This window comes from Mobula hypostoma, chromosome 6 (assembly GCF_963921235.1).
Source record: "Mobula hypostoma chromosome 6, sMobHyp1.1, whole genome shotgun sequence".
NCBI classification, from domain to species: domain Eukaryota; kingdom Metazoa; phylum Chordata; class Chondrichthyes; order Myliobatiformes; family Myliobatidae; genus Mobula; species Mobula hypostoma.
Genome location: NC_086102.1, coordinates 38,890,829 through 38,911,719, shown reverse-complemented (window position 1 = coordinate 38,911,719; position 20,891 = coordinate 38,890,829). Strand labels below are relative to the sequence as shown.

The window sequence follows — 20,891 nt, the reverse complement described above, 5'->3', positions numbered from 1 at the left end:
TATTGCATTGTACTGCTGCTATAAAGTTAACAAATTTCACGACATATGCCTGTGATATTAAGTCTGGTTCTGATTCAAGATTTCTGCATCTGCCCCTACGCTCAGGACATTTGTGCCTGCCTTTAGACTGAGTCCTGCAGTGGAGTAAGAGTTCTAGCACACCAGCACCTTCTGCTTTTCATTGTGCAGGCACAAAATAGTTGGAGACCAACTGACGTTTGAGCAGGAGATCACTGGCAGCTTGTGTACTACCAGCCCCTGGTCAGCAAGACCCAGCCTATTAATTTCACCCTGAAACTGTGACCTGTGTTTAAGGTAAACCTGTTAGAAGATTGTGTTAGTACAGGATGAGATGTATGTAAATCCCCACATGTTACTGTGATAGAATAATTGGTAATCTTCAGTTGCTGAAGGGAGAGAACTAAAAAGGTACTGAAGAGGAAAGCAATCCTTACAGTTTGAAATGACAGCAAGTATCCTGCATTTGCCACTTTAGCAATAATATGCAGAACATTGCCAATTCTAAGTTGCATTGTGCTTCTCTTTAAGATTGATGTAGTCCAATACTTCTCCGGTGGTTTTTACAGCATTGGAAAGCTGTACACGGGCAGAGTAAATTTTACAGGGAATGTCGAGACAGATGATTGTTCAATCATTATCAAGAACGTCCAAGTGGCTGACAGTGGCCCCTATGTGATTGAAGTTAAAACACCTCTCGACTTGGAAGGCAACCGGAAAGAGACAATAGAAGTGATTGTTTTGGGTAAGGGTATTTAAGAAAATTTCTATTCAAAGTTCAGTTTCCTTTGTATTAATGTGACATTACTAGCTTTATGTTCTACACTTTTAGTGTTCTTTTTAAATAAAATATCAAGGTTATGTTCTGAAACATAGGTTGCCATTTGTCACCGATGTTGGCACTTTTTTTAAGGTAATTTCGCTAAGTGTGCTGAAGATCTTTAAATTCAGAATGAGAATCATTATTGCTGGACAATTTTTATGTTTTAGAAATGCTGTTTTGTGACCTTGTGTGTAACTAAACTGCAAAGATTGGAAAATGTGTCTAGTTAGACTCTGCATGACCCATCTCACTTGACAGCAACTTAAATGGTTGCAACACCACAAAATGGACAGCCTTTCACTAGCAGAATCTAGATTGTTTGAAGCACTGTTACGTAATTTGTTCTTCCTTTTTAATAACACCCATTTTGTCCCATGCTGTGGATTCCTGGTTGGCTAGTCGTACGTTTCTGAGCTAGTTGTGCATTATTGTTGTCTTCAATGGCAACTTTCAGAAATCTCTGATCTAGAAATGAATGATGCTTGTAACTGGTGCATTATGACGAGGTAACACAGGTGTGCAATTCACTGTCTGGCCTCTATTTCCAGGCAATGAGCCTACTGCAGATTGCTGTTTGTAACTACTTACTTCTGGTATGCAGCATGCAGTTTACAACCTTAACTACCAGGGAAGGAATTAAGAGTCAAATGTCATTGGTGCATCTAAATTTTCCTGTGAGCTATTGCCAATTTCTTTCCCTAGAAGGCATTAGGAAACAAAGTGAATTTTCACGACAAATGATTTCATGAAGTACACATTTTAAAATAAAAGGTTAATTACTTGAATGCAAATTCTCTAGCTGCTATATCTCATATTTCTCATGACGTGGGAGGCTATTCAGCCCATGAAGCTAAGCCTCATTTCCCCACTTATTTCACTATAATCTGGTCTCTCTCAGATTGATTCCCACCTGAAACCTGTACTTACGTCTGATGGTCCAATGACAACTATATTACCATAATCATTTCTGTAAATCATATGCAGTACAAACATTTTCAGTTTTTTAAAAATATTAATGGAACGAGGAAGACTTTCAGTCATAGTATCATCATCATCATGTGCCGTGCCCAGTTTGAGCTTTGACTACCATGGCCCACACACTCCTGTTTCGGCTCAAGTGGACCAATTCACTGGTATTCATTTCCAGTTCTCTGGCTGCTGTCCCCATCATCATTTGTCTTTGTCTTCCTCTTACTTTCTTCCCTTCAATCTTTCCCATAATTACCATGCATTCTAACTCCTCTTCCCTAATCACAAGTCCAATGAAGTTACATTGCCTCTTCATGATCTCATACGTTAGTTCTCTTTTTGTGTTTGCTGTTCATGACATCTTTGTTAGATATTCATTTCATCCATGATATTCTTTGCATCCTCCTCAAAAACCACATCTCTGCTGCTTCAATTTGTTTCCTCATGTTACTAGATATTGTCCAACATTCTGAGCCATATAACATAACTGGGTAAACGTAACATTTCAGTACTCTGAGGTGGGTTGTCATGCCTAGTTTAGTATTGGTCAGTATACTCTTCATTCTCATAAAGGTGTCTTTTGCCATCCCTATTCTTCTTTTGATGTCCAAGTCGCACCTGCCATCTGATGTCACCCAGCTTCCTAAGTAGCAAAAAGTTCTGTACTTGTTTTATGTCTTTCCTGTTTATTCTCAGCCTGCAGATAGGATTCTCCTTCTTTTTGGACATCACCATACATTCTGTCTTTTTGCAATTGATAGATAGACCCATGTTTGCACTTTCTACAACAACTATATCAATTAAGTTTTATAGTTCTTCCTCCGTACTTGCAATTAACACAGTGTCATCTGCATACCTGAAATTATTGATGTTTTCACCACCAACTTTGATTCCCAAGATGTCTCTTATTTTTTGTAATATTGTTTCACTGTACACATTAAATAAATCAGGGGAGAAAACACACCCTTGTCTAATGCCTCTCTTGATTTTCGTGAATTGACTCACTTCTCCATCTATTCTTACAGCGGCAGTTTGTTCCCAGTACAGATTTCTGATTAGGTGAAGGTCTTTCGAATCTAGATCTAGAGTTTTCTGTAATATTTCAAATAACTTATTGTGCTTCACTTTATCAAATGCTTTTGTGTAGTCAATAAAATAAACAAAACACTTGAATAGCTCGTTCTGATAGTATCTTTAACATCAATATTACGCTTCTTGTTCCTTTGTCTCTCACAAAACCACATTGTTCTTTACCTATTTCAGCTTGTATCTTACTTTTAGCTCTTGTCATCAAAATTCTTAGAAGTATCTTGGTGATATGACTCATTAAACTTATGGTCCTATGTAATTCACATTCTATTGCTCCAGAGTGATAAATACTGATGTTTTTATCTCTTCTGGTATTAGTTCAGTCTCATAAACGTCATTGATTATATCAGTAAGTTTTTCAATTCCATAATCTTCAAGGGCGATAATTTGTTCTATTACTAATTCATCAGGACCTGCTGCCTTTCCTGTCTTCATCTTATTTATTGCATTATGAACTTCAGATTTTAAAATACTTGGACCTTCAATGTTTTTCTTAATTTCTGGTTTTTCGCCTCGATTGTCTTCAAACAATTCCTGAATATACTCAGTCCATCTGTTCATAATCTCATCTTTTTCCATGATAATGGTACCGTTCTTTGCTTTCGAACATCCACCTGAAGAACGGAGGAGCTTTTTACCAATGATATTCTTGATTTGTTGATGTACCCTTTTTTGGATCAGTAATAGGGATTCTTTCTAGTTGCTCACATTCCTGGTTTAACCATTCTTCTTTGGCTTTTTGACATAAGCTTTTAACTTTTTTATCTAAGGACTTATATTCTATAGGATTTGCTTTCTTCCGTCTCCTTTCTTCCATTAGATTTTTGATTTCATCTGTCAGCCATTTATTCTTTGTGCTTTTTTCTTTTTTATGAATCACTGACTTTGGTGATTCTACCAAGGCATCCTTCAGAGAGTTAAATTTCATTTCTACATGATTGCTATCATCTTCAACAGATTCTATTTCTAGACTTTGAAATCTATTCCTTACTTCAATTGTAAATTTTTGCCTTAAGTTTTCTTCTTTAATTAATTGCAAGTAGTCAAGGGATTGTTCAGGTTTTTTCTTCTTTAGTTTTTTAAGTTTTACTTTTACATAACATACTACTGGGTTATGGTCACTATTACAGTCTGCACCTGGATATGTTTTGCATTGAGTCACTGAGTTTCTAAATCTTTGGTTTATAGCAATAAAGTCAATTTAATTTCTAGTGTTATCACCTGGACTTTTCCAGGTCCACAGGTATCTTGAATGGTTTTTAAAGTAGGTATTCATAATGACCTGATTATTCATCTTGCACCATTCTACCCATTTCTCACCTCTTTCATTTCTTTCCCCTAGTCCAAATTTTCCTATGGTATTTCCATCAGCATCTTGTCCTACCTTAGTGTTTAGATCTCCCATGACAATAACAATATCTTGAGATTTGCATCCATTCTTTGCTTGTTCAAACTCTTCATAGAATTTATCTCTATCCTCATTTGTTCCATCTGTTGTTGGTGCATATACCTATTTAATTGCTAAATCAAATGGTTGTCCTCTGAATCTAACAAGGGGTACTCTTTCTGATATTGCTCAATGTCCTAAAACACTTTTAGCTATGTTTTCATCCATAAGAATTCCTACTCTATTAGTATGGGATGTTAGTATAGTCATAGAATACTAAAAGTTAAAATTTTACCTTGCTATAATCAAAGCCTTACTGTGTAATTTAATACTTTCTGTCTTCAGATGTTGTGTGTTTTTATTCGTGTGATACTTGTAAGCAAACCATATCTATTTTAAAAACTGAATAAAATTCTAAATGATGTTTTCTGTCTTTCTGCTAGCCTCTAAACCAGCAAATTTCCTTCCAATAGTTAATCATGAACATTTAAAATTATCTGAAATATACACAACAAAATGCTGGCTACTTTGAAATCCTTTCAAATACAAATTATACATACAAAAATATGAAAATGCTGCAAAAATGTCCATTGCAACTACAGTGATAAGACAGTAAAATTTGCAAATACAGATGATATTTAAATCTGTCTTTGGCATTGGCATTCCCTACGTTTGTAACATCAGCCAGCCTTTCCAGACTCCAAGAAATGTGTATTCCTTACATTGTGCATCACCATTCCAGCCTCAGTCATTGGCAGTTATGTCTGTGGCTGAATAAACCAGAGAGAATATTCAATCCCCATGCTTTTCTGTTCTTTCCATTTCTCCCTCCCTCCCTCCCTCCTCTTTATCACCTGTCCTACTGTAGCATACAAGTTTTGCGTCAAAATTTGTTTTGGAACACTCTTGTGAAACAAGTTGGGACAGTTTACTACATTAAAAGGCACAGTAAAAATGTAAACGGTTCTATATTGTTCCACAAAAAATTGACAGCAATTTCACATTCCCATGATCCTGTATGAATATTAACACTGTCATGACCTCATTCCTCTGAAAAGGGAAATTTAATGACTCCTACTGACTTTGATTTGCAGTACCACCATCGCCACCAGTTTGTTCAATAGAGGGAACAGCTGAATATGGACAAACAGTTAAACTGACCTGTCACTCCAAGGAAGGATCACCAGCACCAGTTTACTCTTGGAAGAGTTACAGTCCTCAGAATCAGTTAAGGCAGTTGCCTCAAACATCCGTCCAGGGTTAGTAGCACTTGTAAACATTCATCGAAAGTGGGATATATTCAGACTAATTGACAGATGTTGGTTCTGTCCTTACCAGAGTGTGTTGATTTTTATTTCAATAGCAACGCAATGAGAGTAATCATTCTGAGTAATAATGAGCTCACAGATAACATCAATTCAATTTGGCTGCAGATTAGTTTCCTATACTGATGGGTTCCTTCATTTCTGCTATTTACACTTCAGCCCCTAGGCATTAGTAAATTGGTAGAAAAACTGGCTTGCTCCCTTCTAAAACTTCTCTTTTTAACAGTAGAGGTACATACCTCTACTTGAATTGAATTGTTTAACATGAAGAAATAGTACTTCCACTTTGAGGCCAAATGATACCTGAAATTACAGTCAGTTTTCTTTATTTTCTGCTAACAATTAGTTGCAGTTTACTCTGTAAAAGCTGCCATTAATCAGCAAAATCAGATAGTGATCTAGAATATCCTTAAACAAAGTTCCTGTATGTATATAAGCATAGCAGCTTGGTGTTGTTAAATCAATACAACTGAAATTTGGCTCATCTCCAAAAGTAAGCTCCAAATTATGAATATGAATTCAGCAATAACTGAAAATGAACTAAGACAATCTGATAATTTAATTGTGTGTTGCATTTAATAATTTAAACAAGTAAACCATTTGAAAATGTACTTGCCTTTTAATTTTTAAGCACAGGTTTATTTTAAGAGATTCATGGTCAGATGGTCAGCAAATTCACATAATTGGAGGAAACCAGGTGATTGAGGGATAAGTACTTAACTTTAATAAATTACATATTTTAAAAGTATTCATTTTATTCCTCAGAAGCAGATGGCTTAGTACTAAAAAATATTTCAGCCACATCGTCGGGTTTCTTCATTTGTACCTCGAAAAATAAAATAAGAGAATCAACCTGCAATATAACCTTAGCAGTAATGCCACGTAAGTATCTGACTGAAGTGAGTATGTTTAATTTTATTTGTTCTACATTTGGCTTGAATATTTTATTATGCAAGGTTAAGTATAGCTCTTTTATTTTCAAGATTTTTATTTCTAATACTGATATGCATTCAACAAAGCTACTGGGATGAACCAACCATTGAATGGTAGACACGTAAGGCAGCCATTCAGCCCAAGTATGATTTTAGTTGGTCCCAGTTCCCAGTGGTCATTTCTTAGTCTTATTTGTGTCCCAGCTCCTCAAGGGCTCAGCCAGGCATTTTTAAAAAAATATCCTGAAGGTTTCCACCTCCATTATCCCTGTTGGCAGTAAATTCCAGATGCCTTTTAATCCTGCTACTAAATATTTTCTATCTGTGTTAAACAGTCATTCACCTCCCAGCTGACGCAGATCAGATCTTCCTATTTACGTTGTCTTGGCTTCCCATTTGCATCTTCCCTCAGACTCCCTTGTTCCAAATAATTCTGGCCTAGCTAGACTTGCCTCAGAGCTACAATTTCTAAAGGCTAATAACACCCTTAAAGTTCCTCTTCACCGTTTATACTGCCTTATCCATCCTATTGTCTAGTGACCAAAACTGTACACAGTGCTCTAGCTGTGACACAGATAGTGCTTTAAACAGTTCTAACATGACACTTAAAACAGGCAAGAGATAGAAGGAAGTGATCCCAAGCAGGGATACCAGGCAGGATAATTGAATGCTTCTCTTGTGGGATGGGGAAAGGCAGGGAGACCTCCACCGTCCCTGATGACTACAGTTGCAAGGACTGCATCCAGCTGCAGCTTTTAACACTCTGCGTTAAGGAGTTGGAGTTGGAACTGGATGAACTCTGGATCATTTGGTAGGCTGAGGGGGTGATAGATAGGACATATAGAGAGGTCGTTACAGCCAAGGTGATAGTCAGGAAGGGGGAAGGGGAAAGGGGGTAAATGAAATGGGCCTTGCAGCGTACCCCCATAGCCATCCCCCTCAATAACAGGTATATCACCGGTGGGAGGGATGACATAGTAGAGGGAAGTCACAGCGGTCAGGTCTCTGGCACTGAGTCTGACTCTGTGATTCAGAAGGGAAAGGGGGTGAAGAGGTGAGCTGTGGTGATAGGGGATTCGTAAGTTAGGGGAACAGAAAAGAGGTTCTGTGGACGAGAACGAGATTCCCAGATGGTATGTTGTCTCCTAGGTGGCAGGGTCCAAATCATCTTGGATGGAGTCCTCAATATTCTTAAGCTGGAGGGTGAGCAGCCAGAGGTTGTAGTCCATGTAGGTACCAATGACATGGGTAGGAAGAGTGACAAGGTTCTGCAAAGTGAGCTCAGGGAGTCAAAGGACAGGAGCTCCAGGGTTGTGAACTCAACACTGCTATCTGTGCCACGTATAAGTGAGGCCAGGAATAAGATTATACAGCTTATCATATTGCCAAGGAGTTGGTGTAGGAAGGGCGTTGTCAGACTTTTGCATGATTGGGCTCTTTTCCAGCAAAAGTGGGACCTGTACAGAAGAGACAGTTTGCACCTGAACTGGAACGGGCCTAACATCCTAGCGGGAAGGTTTGCTGGTGCTGCACTGCGTGGGGTGGGGTTAAATGGAGTTGTAGGGGTATGGGAACCAGAGTGCATAGTGGAGTGGGTGTGGAGGCAGATGTTGTTAAGACTTCAGACAAAGTCAGGAATCAAAAGGGTGGATCTAATGTTCTGAGCTGCGTATATTTCAATGCAATAAGTATTGTAGGAAAGGCGGATGAGCTCAGGGCATGGATCAACATGTGGAATTATGACATTGTAGCCATTAGTGAGACTGGTTGCAGGAGGGGCAGGACTGGCAGCTCAGTATTCCGGGGTTCCCCTGTTTTAGACACAACAGAACGGGAGGGATTAAAAGGGGAGGGGTGGTGTTACTTGTCAGGGAAAATGTCACACCTGTCCTCCATCAGATCAGGCTGGAGAACTCAACTAGTGAGGCTTTATGGGTGGAACGGAAGAATAAGAAAAGTATGGCCACGTTAATGGGACTATATTACAGAACACACAACAGTCTGTTATCTTGCAAAGGTGCACTTGGTAAGTAGGAGGCCTTCAAAAGTGAAATTTTGAGACTACAAAGCTTGGATGTGGCTGTCAGAATAAAAGGTAAAGATAACAGGTGTAGGGGACCCTAGTTTTCATGACATATTGAGGCCCTGGTTAAGAAAATAAAGGAGGTGTATAGCAGATGTAGGCAAGAGGGAACAAATGAGGTGCTTATGGAGTATATGAAATATAAGAGAACACTTAAGAAAGAAATCAGGAAGGCTAAAAGAAGGCATGAGGTTGCCCAAGCAAACAATATGAAGGAGAACCCTAAAGGAAGATCTGAATGATAATCCATGTGTGAAGTCAAAAGAGATTGGGGAGATCTTAAATACATTCTTTGCATCTGTATTCACTCAGGAGACAGATACAGAGTCTATAGAAGTGAGGCAAAGCGGCATCAACTTCATGGATCCTTTACAGATTATAGAGGAGGAGGTGTTTGCTGTCCTGAGGCAAATCAGGGCAGATAAATCCCCAGGGCCTGACAAGGTGTTCCCTCGGACCCCGTGGGAAGCTAGTGCAGAAACTGCGGGGGTTCTAACAGATTCTTAAATCATCCTTAGCGAAAGGAGAGATACTGGAGGATAGCCACCATTGTTCTGCTGTTTAAGAAAGGCTCTAAAAATAAATCAGAAAATTATAGGTCCATGAGCCTGACATCAGCAGTGGGAAAGTTATTGTAAGATATTCTAAGAAATCAGAGGCGGGAGAAGAAGATGGCGGCGCGACGCAGCTCGCAGCGGCCACTCCTGTGGTGATGTCTGTTATCTGTCAAGTAGGGTGCCGTGCACAATCCTGATTTGATGGAGACAGACGTGAGAGCACGGAGGAACATTGGGAGAAACTTCTGAAATGTCTGCTTCGCTGCTGCTGTTACTGTGTGGTCTAGAATCTCCGGAGGAGAAGGCCCCGAGTCCTCAGATTTGCTTGTTGCTCAGTGGCCGGGGTGGAGTCGAAGCGCTTGGCAGAGGATGGTGCTCGGCAGGCTGTATCAGAGGCTCGAAGTTTTTGAATGGACTCAGAGTCAGCTGTGGTTGGGTGCTTCCAATGCATCGGCAAGTTGTCGGCGCTTGAAGGTTCATGGCAGGGGGAGTTCCTCCCTTCTGCTGCCTGCTACCGGGATTATCGTGAGTTGATTGGGACTTTGAGACTTTTTTTTACCGTGCCCATGGTCTGCTCTTTATCAAATTATGGTATTGCTTTGCACTGTTGTAACTACATGTTATAATTATGTGGTTTTGTTAGTTTTAGTCTTAGTTTGTCCTTTTTTTGTGATATCATTCTGGAGGAACATTATATCATTTTTTTAATGCATGCGTTTCTAAATGACAATAGACAAGGACTGAGTGTCCTCATAATCTAATCTAATCTAAAAAGATATATGTGTATTTGGATAGACAGGGACTGATCAGAGCTAGCCAGCATGGCTTTTTGTGTGGTAGGTCATGTCAAACCAATCTTATGGAGTTTTTTGAGGAATTTACCAGGAGAGTGAATGAAAGCAAGGCAGTGGATGTTGTCTACATGGATTTTAGCAGGGCATTTGACAAGGTCTCACAAGGAGGTTAGTCAGGAAGGTTCAGTCGCTTGGCATTCAAGATAAGGTAGTAGAAGTTGGAGGAGGAGAAGATGGCGACGGGACGGCAGCGTGCGCGGCCACTTCGGTGGTGATGTCTGTTATCTGTCAAGTAGGGGACCGTGCACAGTTCTGATTTGATGGAGATGGACATGAGAGTACAGAGGAACATCTGGAAAACTTCTGAAATGCCTGCTTCGCTGCTGCTACTGTGTGGTAACTGGAATCTCCGGAGTAGAAGGCCCCGAAATCCTCTTTGCGTGTTTCAGCGGCCAGGGTGATGTCAAAGGCGCTCGGGAGGCTGGTCGGAAGCTCGAAGTTTTCGGATGGATGGACTCAGTGTCGGCTGCTTCCAAGGCATGGGCAACTTTACGGTGCCTGGAGGTTTATGGCAGGGAGTTTCTCCCTTTTGCCGCCTGCTATCGGGGACTCAGGAGTCGATCAACTGGGGGACTTTTGAGACTTTATTTACCGTGCCCATGGTTTGTTCTTCATCAAATGATGGTATTGCTTTGCACTGCTGTGACTATATGTTATAATTATGTAGTTCTGTCAGTGTTAATCTTTAGTTTGTCCTGTTTTCTATATCACTCCGGAGAAACATTGTATCATTTCTTAATGCATGTATGCATTTCTAAATGACAATAAAAGAGGGCTGAGTGTTCTCATAATCTAAATAGAATTAGACATTGGTTTTGTGGGAGAAGCCAGAGAGTGGTAGTAGACGATTGCCTCTCTGACTGGAGGCCTGTGACTAGCAGAGTACCGCAGGGATCGGTGCTGGGTCTGTTGTTTGTCATCTACATCAAGGGTCCGGATGATAATGTTAGCTGGATCAGCAAATTTGTGGATGACACCAAGATTGTAGGTGTAGTAAACAGCAAGGAAGACGATCAGAGGTTGCAGCAGGATCTGGACCAGCTGGAACAATGGGCTGAGAAATGGCAGATACAATTTAATGCAGACAAGTGCGAGGTTTTGCACTTCGGTAGGACCAACCAGGGTAGGTCTAACACAGTGAACTGTAGGGCACCGAGGAGTGTGGTGGAACAAAGGGATCTGGGAATACAGGTCCATAATTCATTGAAAGTGGTGTCACAGATAGAATGGGTCATAGAGAAAGCTTGAGGCACATAGGTTTTCATAAATCGAGGTGTTGAGTACAGGAGATTTGATGTTCTTTTGAAGTTGTAAAAGATGTTGGTGAGACTTAACTTGGAGTGTTGTGTGCAGGTTTGGTTCCCTACCTACAGCAGAAATGTAAATAAGTTTGAAAGACTACTGTGAAAATTTACAGGGATATTGTTGGGATGGTGGACCTGAGTTATACCTACCACCCCACCAGCCTCCGGGTCCAACATAGTATTCTCCGTAACTTCCGCCACCTCCAACGGGATCCCACCACTAAGCACATCTTTCCCTCCCCCCCCTCTCTGCTTTCCACAGAGATCTCTCCCTACGCAACTCCCTTGTCCATTCGTCCCCCCCATCCCTCCCCACTGATCTCCCTCCTGGCACTTATCCGTGTAAGCGGAACAAGTGCTACACATGCCCTTACACTTCCTCCCTTACCACCATTCAGGGCCCCAAACAGTCCTTCCAGGTGAGGCAACACTTCACCTGTGAGTCGACTGGGGTGATATACTGCGTCCGGTGCTCCCGATGTGGCCTTTTATATATTGGCGATACCCGACGCAGACTGGGAGACCACTTTGCTGAACATCTATGCTCTGTCCGCCAGAGAAAGCAGGATCTCCCAATGGCCACACATGTTAATTCCACATCCCATTCCCATTCTGACATGTTTATCCACGGCCTCCTCTACTGTAAAGATGAAGCCACACTCAGGTTGGAGGAACAACACCTTATATTCCGTCTGGGTAGCCTCCAACCTGATGGCATGAACATTGACTTCTCTAACTTCCGCTAATGCCCCACCTCCCCCTCGTACCCCATCTGTTACTTATTTTTATACACACATTCTTTCTCTCACTCTCCTTTTTCTCCCTCTGTCCCTCTGAATATACCCCTTGCCCATCCTCTGGGTCCCCCCCCAACCCCCCTTGTCTTTCTTCCTGGACCTCCTGTCCCATGATCCTCTCGTATCCCTTTTGCCTATCACCTGTCCAGCTCTTGGCTCCATCCCTCCCCCTCCTGTCTTCTCCTATCATTTTGGATCTCCCCCTCCCCCTCCCCCTCCAACTTTCAAATCCCTTACTCACTCTTCCTTCAGTTAGTCCTGACGAAGGGTCTCGGCCTGAAACGTCGACTGCACCTCTTCCTAGAGATGCTGCCTGGCCTCCTGCGTTCACCAGCAACTTTTATGTGTGTTGCTTAAATAGGTTAGGACTTTATTTCTTGGAACGTAAAAGATTGAAGGGAGATTTGATAGAGGTGTACAAAATGATGAGGGATATAGATAGGGTAAATGCAAGTAGGCCTTTTACCACTGAGGTTGGGTGGGACTACAACTAGAGGTCATGAGTTAAGGGTGAAAGGTGAAAAGTTTAAGATGAAAACGAGGGTAAACTTCCTCGTGAGGGTGTGGAATGAGCTGCCAGTGTAGGTGGTGCGTGCAAGCTCTACTTCAACATTTAAGAAAAGTTTGGATAGATACCGGAATGGTAGGATATGGATGGTTATTATGGTCCAGGTGCAGGTCAATGAGACTAGGCAGTTTAAATGGTTCAGCACAGACTAGATGGGACAAAGGGTCTGTTTCTGTGTTGTACTTTTCTATGGCTTATTGCAGGAAAATGGGGTGCACGTGGCAGAGAGACTGGCACAAATTAGGTAGGCCAGAGAACCTGCCTTTGTGCTATTCAACTCTTTCCCTTCTCTTTTGTCAACAAAGCCAAATATCCTAATTGTTGCTTTAATCCCCCAAGGGGTTTTTAAAATTTTTATTTAGAGAAACAGCATACCAACAGGTCCTTCTGGGCCAACAATCCTATGCCACCCAATTACACCCATGTGACCATTTAACCTACTAACCCATACGTCTTTGCAATGTGGGAGGAGCACCTGGAGGAAACCCACGTAGTCACGGGGAGAACGTACAAACTCCTCACAGACAGACGTGGAAATTAAACCCGGGTCACTGGTGCTGTAGTAGCATTACGCTAGACACACACTCCAAGATCCTCCGCACTTACCATCTAAGGTTTATTCTTTTTTTTCTTGACAACATTACCACTTTTGGTATCATGTTTGCCTACCTTTGCCTGACTTGTTTGTTTTAAACCACAAACACTAAGGAAGCTGATACTGAGCCATTCTCATCCTCCTCCAATCCTCACATCTCCCATCAACCTTTACCACTGCTGTGTCAACTGAACCATTTTTTTAAAAGTCTATTGCCACTTTCCCTTTATCCATTGGGGTTCTACTTCCTTGATCTATTAATCCATGTGCATTTTATCAAGTGCAGTACTTTTACCGACCCTCCTTGGTACATCCTTAAAAAGAGATTCAAGTTAGTCAAGCAACGTTTCTTTGACAGGCCTTTACTGAAGTTATAGCGTATTTAATTGACAGTTTTCCTTCTGATTTTTAGCATCAATGAAGATTGGACTTTATGGTGGAATTATTGGGGGTGCAGTTGTTGCCTTGATTATCCTTGGTATTATTGTTTATTGTTGTTGTTGCCGTTCTGAAGAAAAAATGCCTGAAGATTATGAAATGAAGTAAGTACAATTGAATGCTGACAATATAATATTCTTTATAATAAATGCAATGGAAATTTGAACATCTTCCTGGACAGGCAGATGTCACTGTTGTTTATATTCTTCATGCTTAGCGAGTCAGTAGCTTTAAATTCCTTGGCATCATCATATCAGAGGATCTATCCTGGGACCAGGACATTAGTATTATCACAAATAAGGCAGTACAGCACCTCTACTTTGTTAGTGGTTTGCCTAGATTTAGCATGTCACTAAAAACTTTGACAACTGCTATAGATGCAGTGGAGAGTTTATTCACTGGCTGCATTATGACCTGGTATGGAAACACCAATGCCCAAGAATGGAAAAAAGCTACAGAATGTAGACATAGCCCAGTGCATCATAGACAAAGCTCACCAGTGAGTACATTTACATGGAGCACTGCTGCAAGACAGGAGCATCCATCATCAAAGCCCCATCACGCAGGCCATGATCTCTTCCTGCTAACATCATCTGGCAGAACGTACAGAAGACTTGGGTCCTACACCACTGGCTTATGGAACAGTTATTACCCTACAACCATCAGGCTCCTGGCCTGGTGCGGATAACTTCATTTATCTCTTCTCTGAACTGATCCTACAACTTACAGACTCACTTTCAAGGGCTCTTTACAGCTTATGTTTTCAGTATCATTTCAGTATATAGTTTTTCATAAAATTCTATTGTATTTTTTTCTGCAAATGCCTCCAAGGAGATTCACCTCAAGGTAGTATATGGTAATGTACATACTTTGACAATAAATTTACTTTGAAATTTTCAAACTTTATTTGAATGGCAGAACTAGGATGACTTTGTATTGCAAATCTTGCATAAATTACTGAATGGCTGGATAGATTTGGAGAGCCTGTAGCAAGTCCTGTTTCTAGGTAGTCATGTGTGTTCAAATTACACCCAGAGCCCCTACAATGTGGACCCTGTTAAGTTTTAGCAGGAATCCTGTTGTTGGTATTGCTGTGGTCCTCAGCCATATACATCCCTTGATCATAAACAAAATATCATGGTACAGCAAATCAGAAAGGAAAGGTCACTGGCCCGCTAAGTTACCTGTTTCTCCCTCTTTGGCTGCTGTTTTACACACTGAATGATACAGCATCTTTTGGTTTTATCCTGACTTAAATGTTGTTCACAGCTTCAGGATCTCTCTCCTCTACCTTCCAGATCTCACCAACTTTCAATGAAAGGAGCCAGAGGAACAAAGTTAGTGAATAGATCATTTCTTTTTCATTTGTGTAAAAAGGAGAGTATGAGCATGGTTTCTTTCAGATTGGCCAAAAGCTCCAGGTTTTGTCTTGTATTCTCTAGAAATTAATTTCAGTGTATTGCAACAAGCAATTTGTACAAAAAAGTCTATGGCCTGTGGAAGGTGCAGTTAGTTTCTCTGCTTTCTTTGGCTTTGTTAGGACACAACAGAAAGTCAGTGTGCTAAACATGTTTTCACCATCCCGTCTACCTGTGACAGTGCTTTCAATGAACTATACAACTTGCATTCTTTGGTCCTGGTTTGACTCCTGAGGTCAAATATCTGAAATTCCCTCTAGAAGGATTCAGCTAACGGTGGTACAACATTGATTTTCTCTTGGATTTTTTGTCATGCATTATCAGTTGTGTGCCAAACAGTGCATTTGTGTGTATCAAAGGCCCTCTAGAAATCCATATATACCATATCAGAAACCTGGATGAACTATAAGATCTACAATCTGCTGAGGGCCAGATCAGAGGCATTTAAACACAAAATAATCTGCAGGTACTGTGATCAAAGCAACACTCAGTACGCTGGATGAACTCAGCAGGTCGGGCAGCATCAGTTAGAAATGATGAGTCGATGTTTCGGGCTGGAACCCTTCGTCAGGACTGAAGAATGAAAGATGGGGAAGGATTTGAAGAATGCTTGTAGCTTCAGTTGAAAGACCAGTAATTTGAAAGACAAAGGGGTGGGGGAGGGGAAGCATTGACGTCATAGCCCTTGAAAACAATGGGTAGTAGAAGAAGGAGGCGGAACCATGAGGGAGCTGGGGGAGGGGGCAGAGTGAAATAGGGATAGAGGAAGGGAGGGGGAGGGAACTACCGGAAGTTGGAGAATTCTATGTTCATACCAAGGGGCTGGAGACTACCTAGACGGAATATGAGGTGTTGCACCTTCAACCTGAGTTTAGCCTCATCATGGCAGTAGAGGAGGCCATGTATGGACATATCTGAATGGGAATGGGAAGTAGAGTTGAAGTGGGTGGCGACCGGGAGATCCTGTCTGTGTGGCGGACAGAGTGGAGGTGCTCAATGAAGCGGTCCCCCAATCGGTGTTGGGTTTCACCGATGTAGAGGCGGCCGCACCGGATGCAATAGATGACCCCAACAAACTCACAAGTGAAGTGTTGCCTCACCTGGAAGGACTGTTTGGGGCCCTGAATGGTTGCAAGAGATGAGATGTAGGGACAGGTGTAGCACTTACGCTTACAGAGATAAGTGCCAGGTGGGAGATCAGTGGGGATGGAGATCAGGACCCCACCACTAAGCACATCTTTCCCTCTCCACTTTCTGCAGGGATCGGTCCCTCCGCGACTCCCTTATCTGCACGTCCATCCCCACTTTGAACTGATTCCATAACCTACAGACTCAGTTTCAAGGACTCTACAACTCATGTTCTTAGTATTATTTATTTTCTAATTTGTACATTGGTTATTTGTCAGTTTATGTAGCTTTCATAAATTCTATTGTATTTTATTTTCATGTAAATGCATGCAAGAAAATGAACCTCAAGTTAGTATAGAGTGACATGTATGTACTTTAATAATAAATTTATTTTGACTTTGCTCTCATTTACATTCTTTATGCATGGGTCAGTGATGTGGGTGGTTTGATGACAGCTTTTCTCATTTTACCCTATACTTTAAGAAAAACAAATCAGCTTTGGTTTTGCATAGTTTCATTCTTTTATTTTGCTGTAGCTTTCTCATCTGCACCAGTTTAGGTTGAATTAGTTAATTGTTTTGCTTCTAGCAGGAGCTCACAGCAGTCAATTGGAAAGACAAGCTTCAGAATTTCAAGTTACTGAAAGGCTTTTAATATTCTTCTGGAGCCCTTTACTGCTTCATTGTTGCAGGGGAGACCAACTCATTCAGTCTTTAAACTGACCTATAATTTACCAAGATGGGAAGTGGTAGATTCATTAGCAAAAAAGGGGAACATACTTTGAATCCAAATATTGATGCTATCACCTGAAAAAAAAGACCTTTCCCCTCTAGATGTGAAGCTTGCCAATATAAATAACTCAGTGAACAAGCTTTTCACATTCTGCACATTTCTTACTGTGACTTAAAGGTTAATTTTCTGTTTTTATAGCGATCCACAGCACGAGGAAGAGGAGCTATCAGAGCGAGATTCCAGAAAAAATGATTACCGAGGAGTCTACCATGATGATGACCTGAGTGAGCATGACGGCAGGAGTTCTCCACATTCTTCTACAAGAGCTCCATTGGCACCTCCCAACAAACCGAGATATAGGCCAGAAAATTACGAAGTGTAGATTCAGAGGCTATTCTTCAGTTCAATGGGTGAAATTATAGGGGCTTGAAATTACAAATTGAGTTATGAGATTGTATCATTTTAATAATAAGTGTATTACATTTAGACGAAAATAATTTTTTTAAGTGCCTTTTGTACAGGGTTTTCTGTCAGCTAAGTATTGCTTCAGAGTTTGATATGTTCTTGAACATGCTGGCTCCAAATTCCATTTTTATTATGACAAATATAACAGTATATCTTGGCATTTCATTTAAAATTAAGTACTTTCCTTTTTAAGAATTACACGGATGTGATCTGATGAATATTTTTACCCATTATGTAAAAGTAATATGCAACAGGAAAAACTATCAAAGACATGTTGCCTTTCAAGTTTCATTGTAATAGAAATTGTTTCTCTGTATAAGAGTTTGTAAAACACAGCAAAGAAATGCTTTAACAGTTTAGTTAAATAAAAGTAGAGCAGCAAATGTGCTCAATAAATGTAGAGAGAACCTTATCGCATGGGTGAAAAATCTCAAGTCACAAATTCAAATTAATCAAAGAACTCAAGGCTAGCATGAAGGTAAAGGACTTTCAAGCAGACCCCAAAATATTAAGAAACAGATTCTACAATTACATCAAAAGAGGTCTCGATAAATGCTTGAATGAAAAAAAATATATGAAGGGAAATATGGAAGAGCTGGGTAAAGGCTAAAGGAATCGCTCTGAAACTGCTGATGAATATTCTCCCTGCAGTACTAACAAAGTAAATGTCAAGATAAAATGTATGTTAATTTGTTCTCTTAACTAGTATTATTGATTTGGATTATTCTTTCATTAAAATAATCCTTTTAATTACCAGACAAACTGTAATGGTCACATTATACAGATAATTATAAATGCCAATTTAGTTATAGCCTAGGTAATTGCCAATTACTTTTAATAAATTTTAGCACGGCAGAGGAAAGGAGCACAAAACCTTAGGGAGTTATAAGTTTTGGAGCTGTACTGTTCAAATGGCTTGACTATGCTCAAAGTATTACATTTCATGAATGCAACTGTAATTTCATTAGAATGACTAGGTTAGACTTCAGTCATAAGGTTATAAGGAGTGTTGTATGAAGTTGAAAAGAAAGGTTGTTATCTCAACTATGAGAAAAATTTAGGATGTATTTTGACTGAGGCGCTATTTCTTTTACTGTCTGTGCTCTGTCTACATTACTTTCTAAAAAAAATTAAAATTAGTTTGACTTGCTTACCAGCACTGAAATAATGATTTGATATTCTGTAACAGTAAGCAAGAATGAAACTTTTATGTTGACAATATAATGTAATTTTTAAATGGTTTTTCTATCATGTATTAAAAAGATTGTGGGTGAAATATCTTTGCATTGTGTGTACTGCTTTTACAAGTCAACTGTGACTGTAATATCAGTGGCAATGTTCCAAATGCCATTAATTACTGTTGAATTTTGAACTTTTGTACACATTTTGTGTTTATGCCAAACACAGAAGATTTCAGATACAGGAAATCTTGTGCAACATACACAAAGTACAGGACGGATGAAGGGTCTGGACCCACATCAAGTTTATTCCCCTGTATAGATGCTGCCTCACTTGTTGAGTTCCTCCAGCATTGCGTGTAATCGCGCTGTCCAGATGCAGCTAACTTAATTATTGAGAAAACAGTTAAAAGCAATTTGAAAGCATCTTATACAAAGCAGGGTAAGCTAAACAGGGAAAACTGAGAATTGATGATGTATGCAGCAATATTTGGTAGTACAGTATTAAATATTCTAAATAAATGATGTGCTTTATTCTGTAAATTATGCATTGACATTAACTGCAGGCAGATTGATGCTGTGCCACTGGGACAATTCCCCAACCACGTCTGCTGCCGGACTTCAGTTCTGCAGGCCCTAATATGATCCTGACCTTAGGTGCTGGAAGTGCAGTGTTTGTATGTTCTGTCCATTCCTCTATGGTCAGCGTGTAGATGCTCCAGTTTCCATCCACATCCTAAAGTCATACAGGTTAATTGGTCACTATAAATTACACCTTAGCGTAGGTTAATAGCAAAAATAATTAAGGGGATGTTGATGGGCCTACGTGCATGAGAAGTAGCAACAAGGGTGGAGAAAATAAGGAAATACAGCTAAACACATGGGATTCTGCAGATGCTGGAAATCCAGAGTAACACATCCAAGATGTCGGTGGAGCTCAGCGGGTCAGGCGCCATCTGTGGAAATTATTAAACAGTCGATATTTTGGGCCAAGACCCTTCATCAGGACTGGAAACAGGGAAGAAGCTAGAATACAAGCCAGAAGGTGATAGGTGAAGCTAAGTGAGGGGGAAGGTAGGTGGATGGGGGAGGGAGAAGCTGGGAGGTGATAGGTGGAAAAGGCAAAGGGCCGAAGGAGTAATCTGATAGGAGACTGGACCACGGGAGAAAGGAAAGGAGAGGCACTGAGGGAGATGAAAGGCAGGTGAGGAGAAAAGGCAAGAGGAGAGCTAGAGTGGGAAGTGGAAGAAGAGGAAACGGGGTGGGGGGGGCGAAGATTACCTGAAGGTAGAGGACTTGATGTTCAAGATTAGGATGGCGGGTACCCAGACAGAATATGAGGTGCTGATCCTCCAACTTGAGAGTAGCCTCACAGAGGGTGGAATGTCAGAAGAAGTAGTAGAGACAGTTATTATTACACGAAAAGGCTAAACGCTGGCAAATGGGGCTAGTTCAGGTAGAGACCAGCATGGTGGGCATTGACAACTTGGGTTGAAGGGCCTGTTTCCAAGTTGTATAACTATGACTCTAAACCAATAATGCTCATTGAAAACCTGTGACTCCGACCACTATGATTATCCACTCTCCGGTTCCAGGCTACCAATTCAAAAAAATTGGACCATATATTCTGATTGGTTAATGGATAGAAAACCATCTTCAATATTCACAAGTATATTATCTCCAGACCCATGTAGCCCAACTTCATTTAGAAATTCTTTAAGTGGCACACTTACAACTCCTTCTAAACATTCACTGATTAAGACCATAAGAAGACCATAAGACAAAGGAGCAGAAGTAGGCTATTCGGCCCATCGAGTCTGCTCCGCCATTTTATCATGAGCTGATCATTTTCTCCTATTTAGTCCCACTCCCCTGCCTTCTCACCATAACCTTTGATGCCCTGGCTACTCAGATACCTATCAATCTCTGCCTTAAATACACCCAATGACTTGGCCTCCACTGCTGCCCGTGGCAACAAATTCCATAGATTCACCACCCTCTGACTAAAAAAATTTCTTCACATTTCTGTTCTGAAAGGGCACCCTTCAATCCTGAAGTCATGCCCTCTCGTACTAGACTCCCCCATCATGGGAAACAACTTTGCCACATCCACTCTGTCCATGCCTTTTAACATTCGAAATGTTTCTATGAGGTCACCCCTCATTCTTCTAAACTCCAAGGAATACAGTCCAAGAGCAGACAAACGTTCCTCATATGTTAACCCTCTCATT

At 40.7% G+C, this 20,891-nt stretch overlaps 1 protein-coding gene across 1 annotated transcript in view; it reads left to right on the top strand.

Moving 5' to 3' along the window:
• The window catches only part of LOC134347949 (cell surface A33 antigen-like), a 33,629-nt gene extending 14,878 nt beyond the window's left edge, over positions 1–18,751 (top strand). The window contains exons 3-7 of the mRNA XM_063050618.1: positions 550–763; positions 5,381–5,545; positions 6,377–6,493; positions 13,714–13,843; positions 17,216–18,751. Of these exons, the coding sequence (XP_062906688.1) occupies positions 550–763; positions 5,381–5,545; positions 6,377–6,493; positions 13,714–13,843; positions 17,216–17,399 (810 nt within the window). The 3' untranslated portion in view covers positions 17,400–18,751. The remainder of the gene's footprint in view (positions 1–549; positions 764–5,380; positions 5,546–6,376; positions 6,494–13,713; positions 13,844–17,215) is intronic.
• The last annotated feature ends 2,140 nt before the right edge of the window (positions 18,752–20,891 follow it).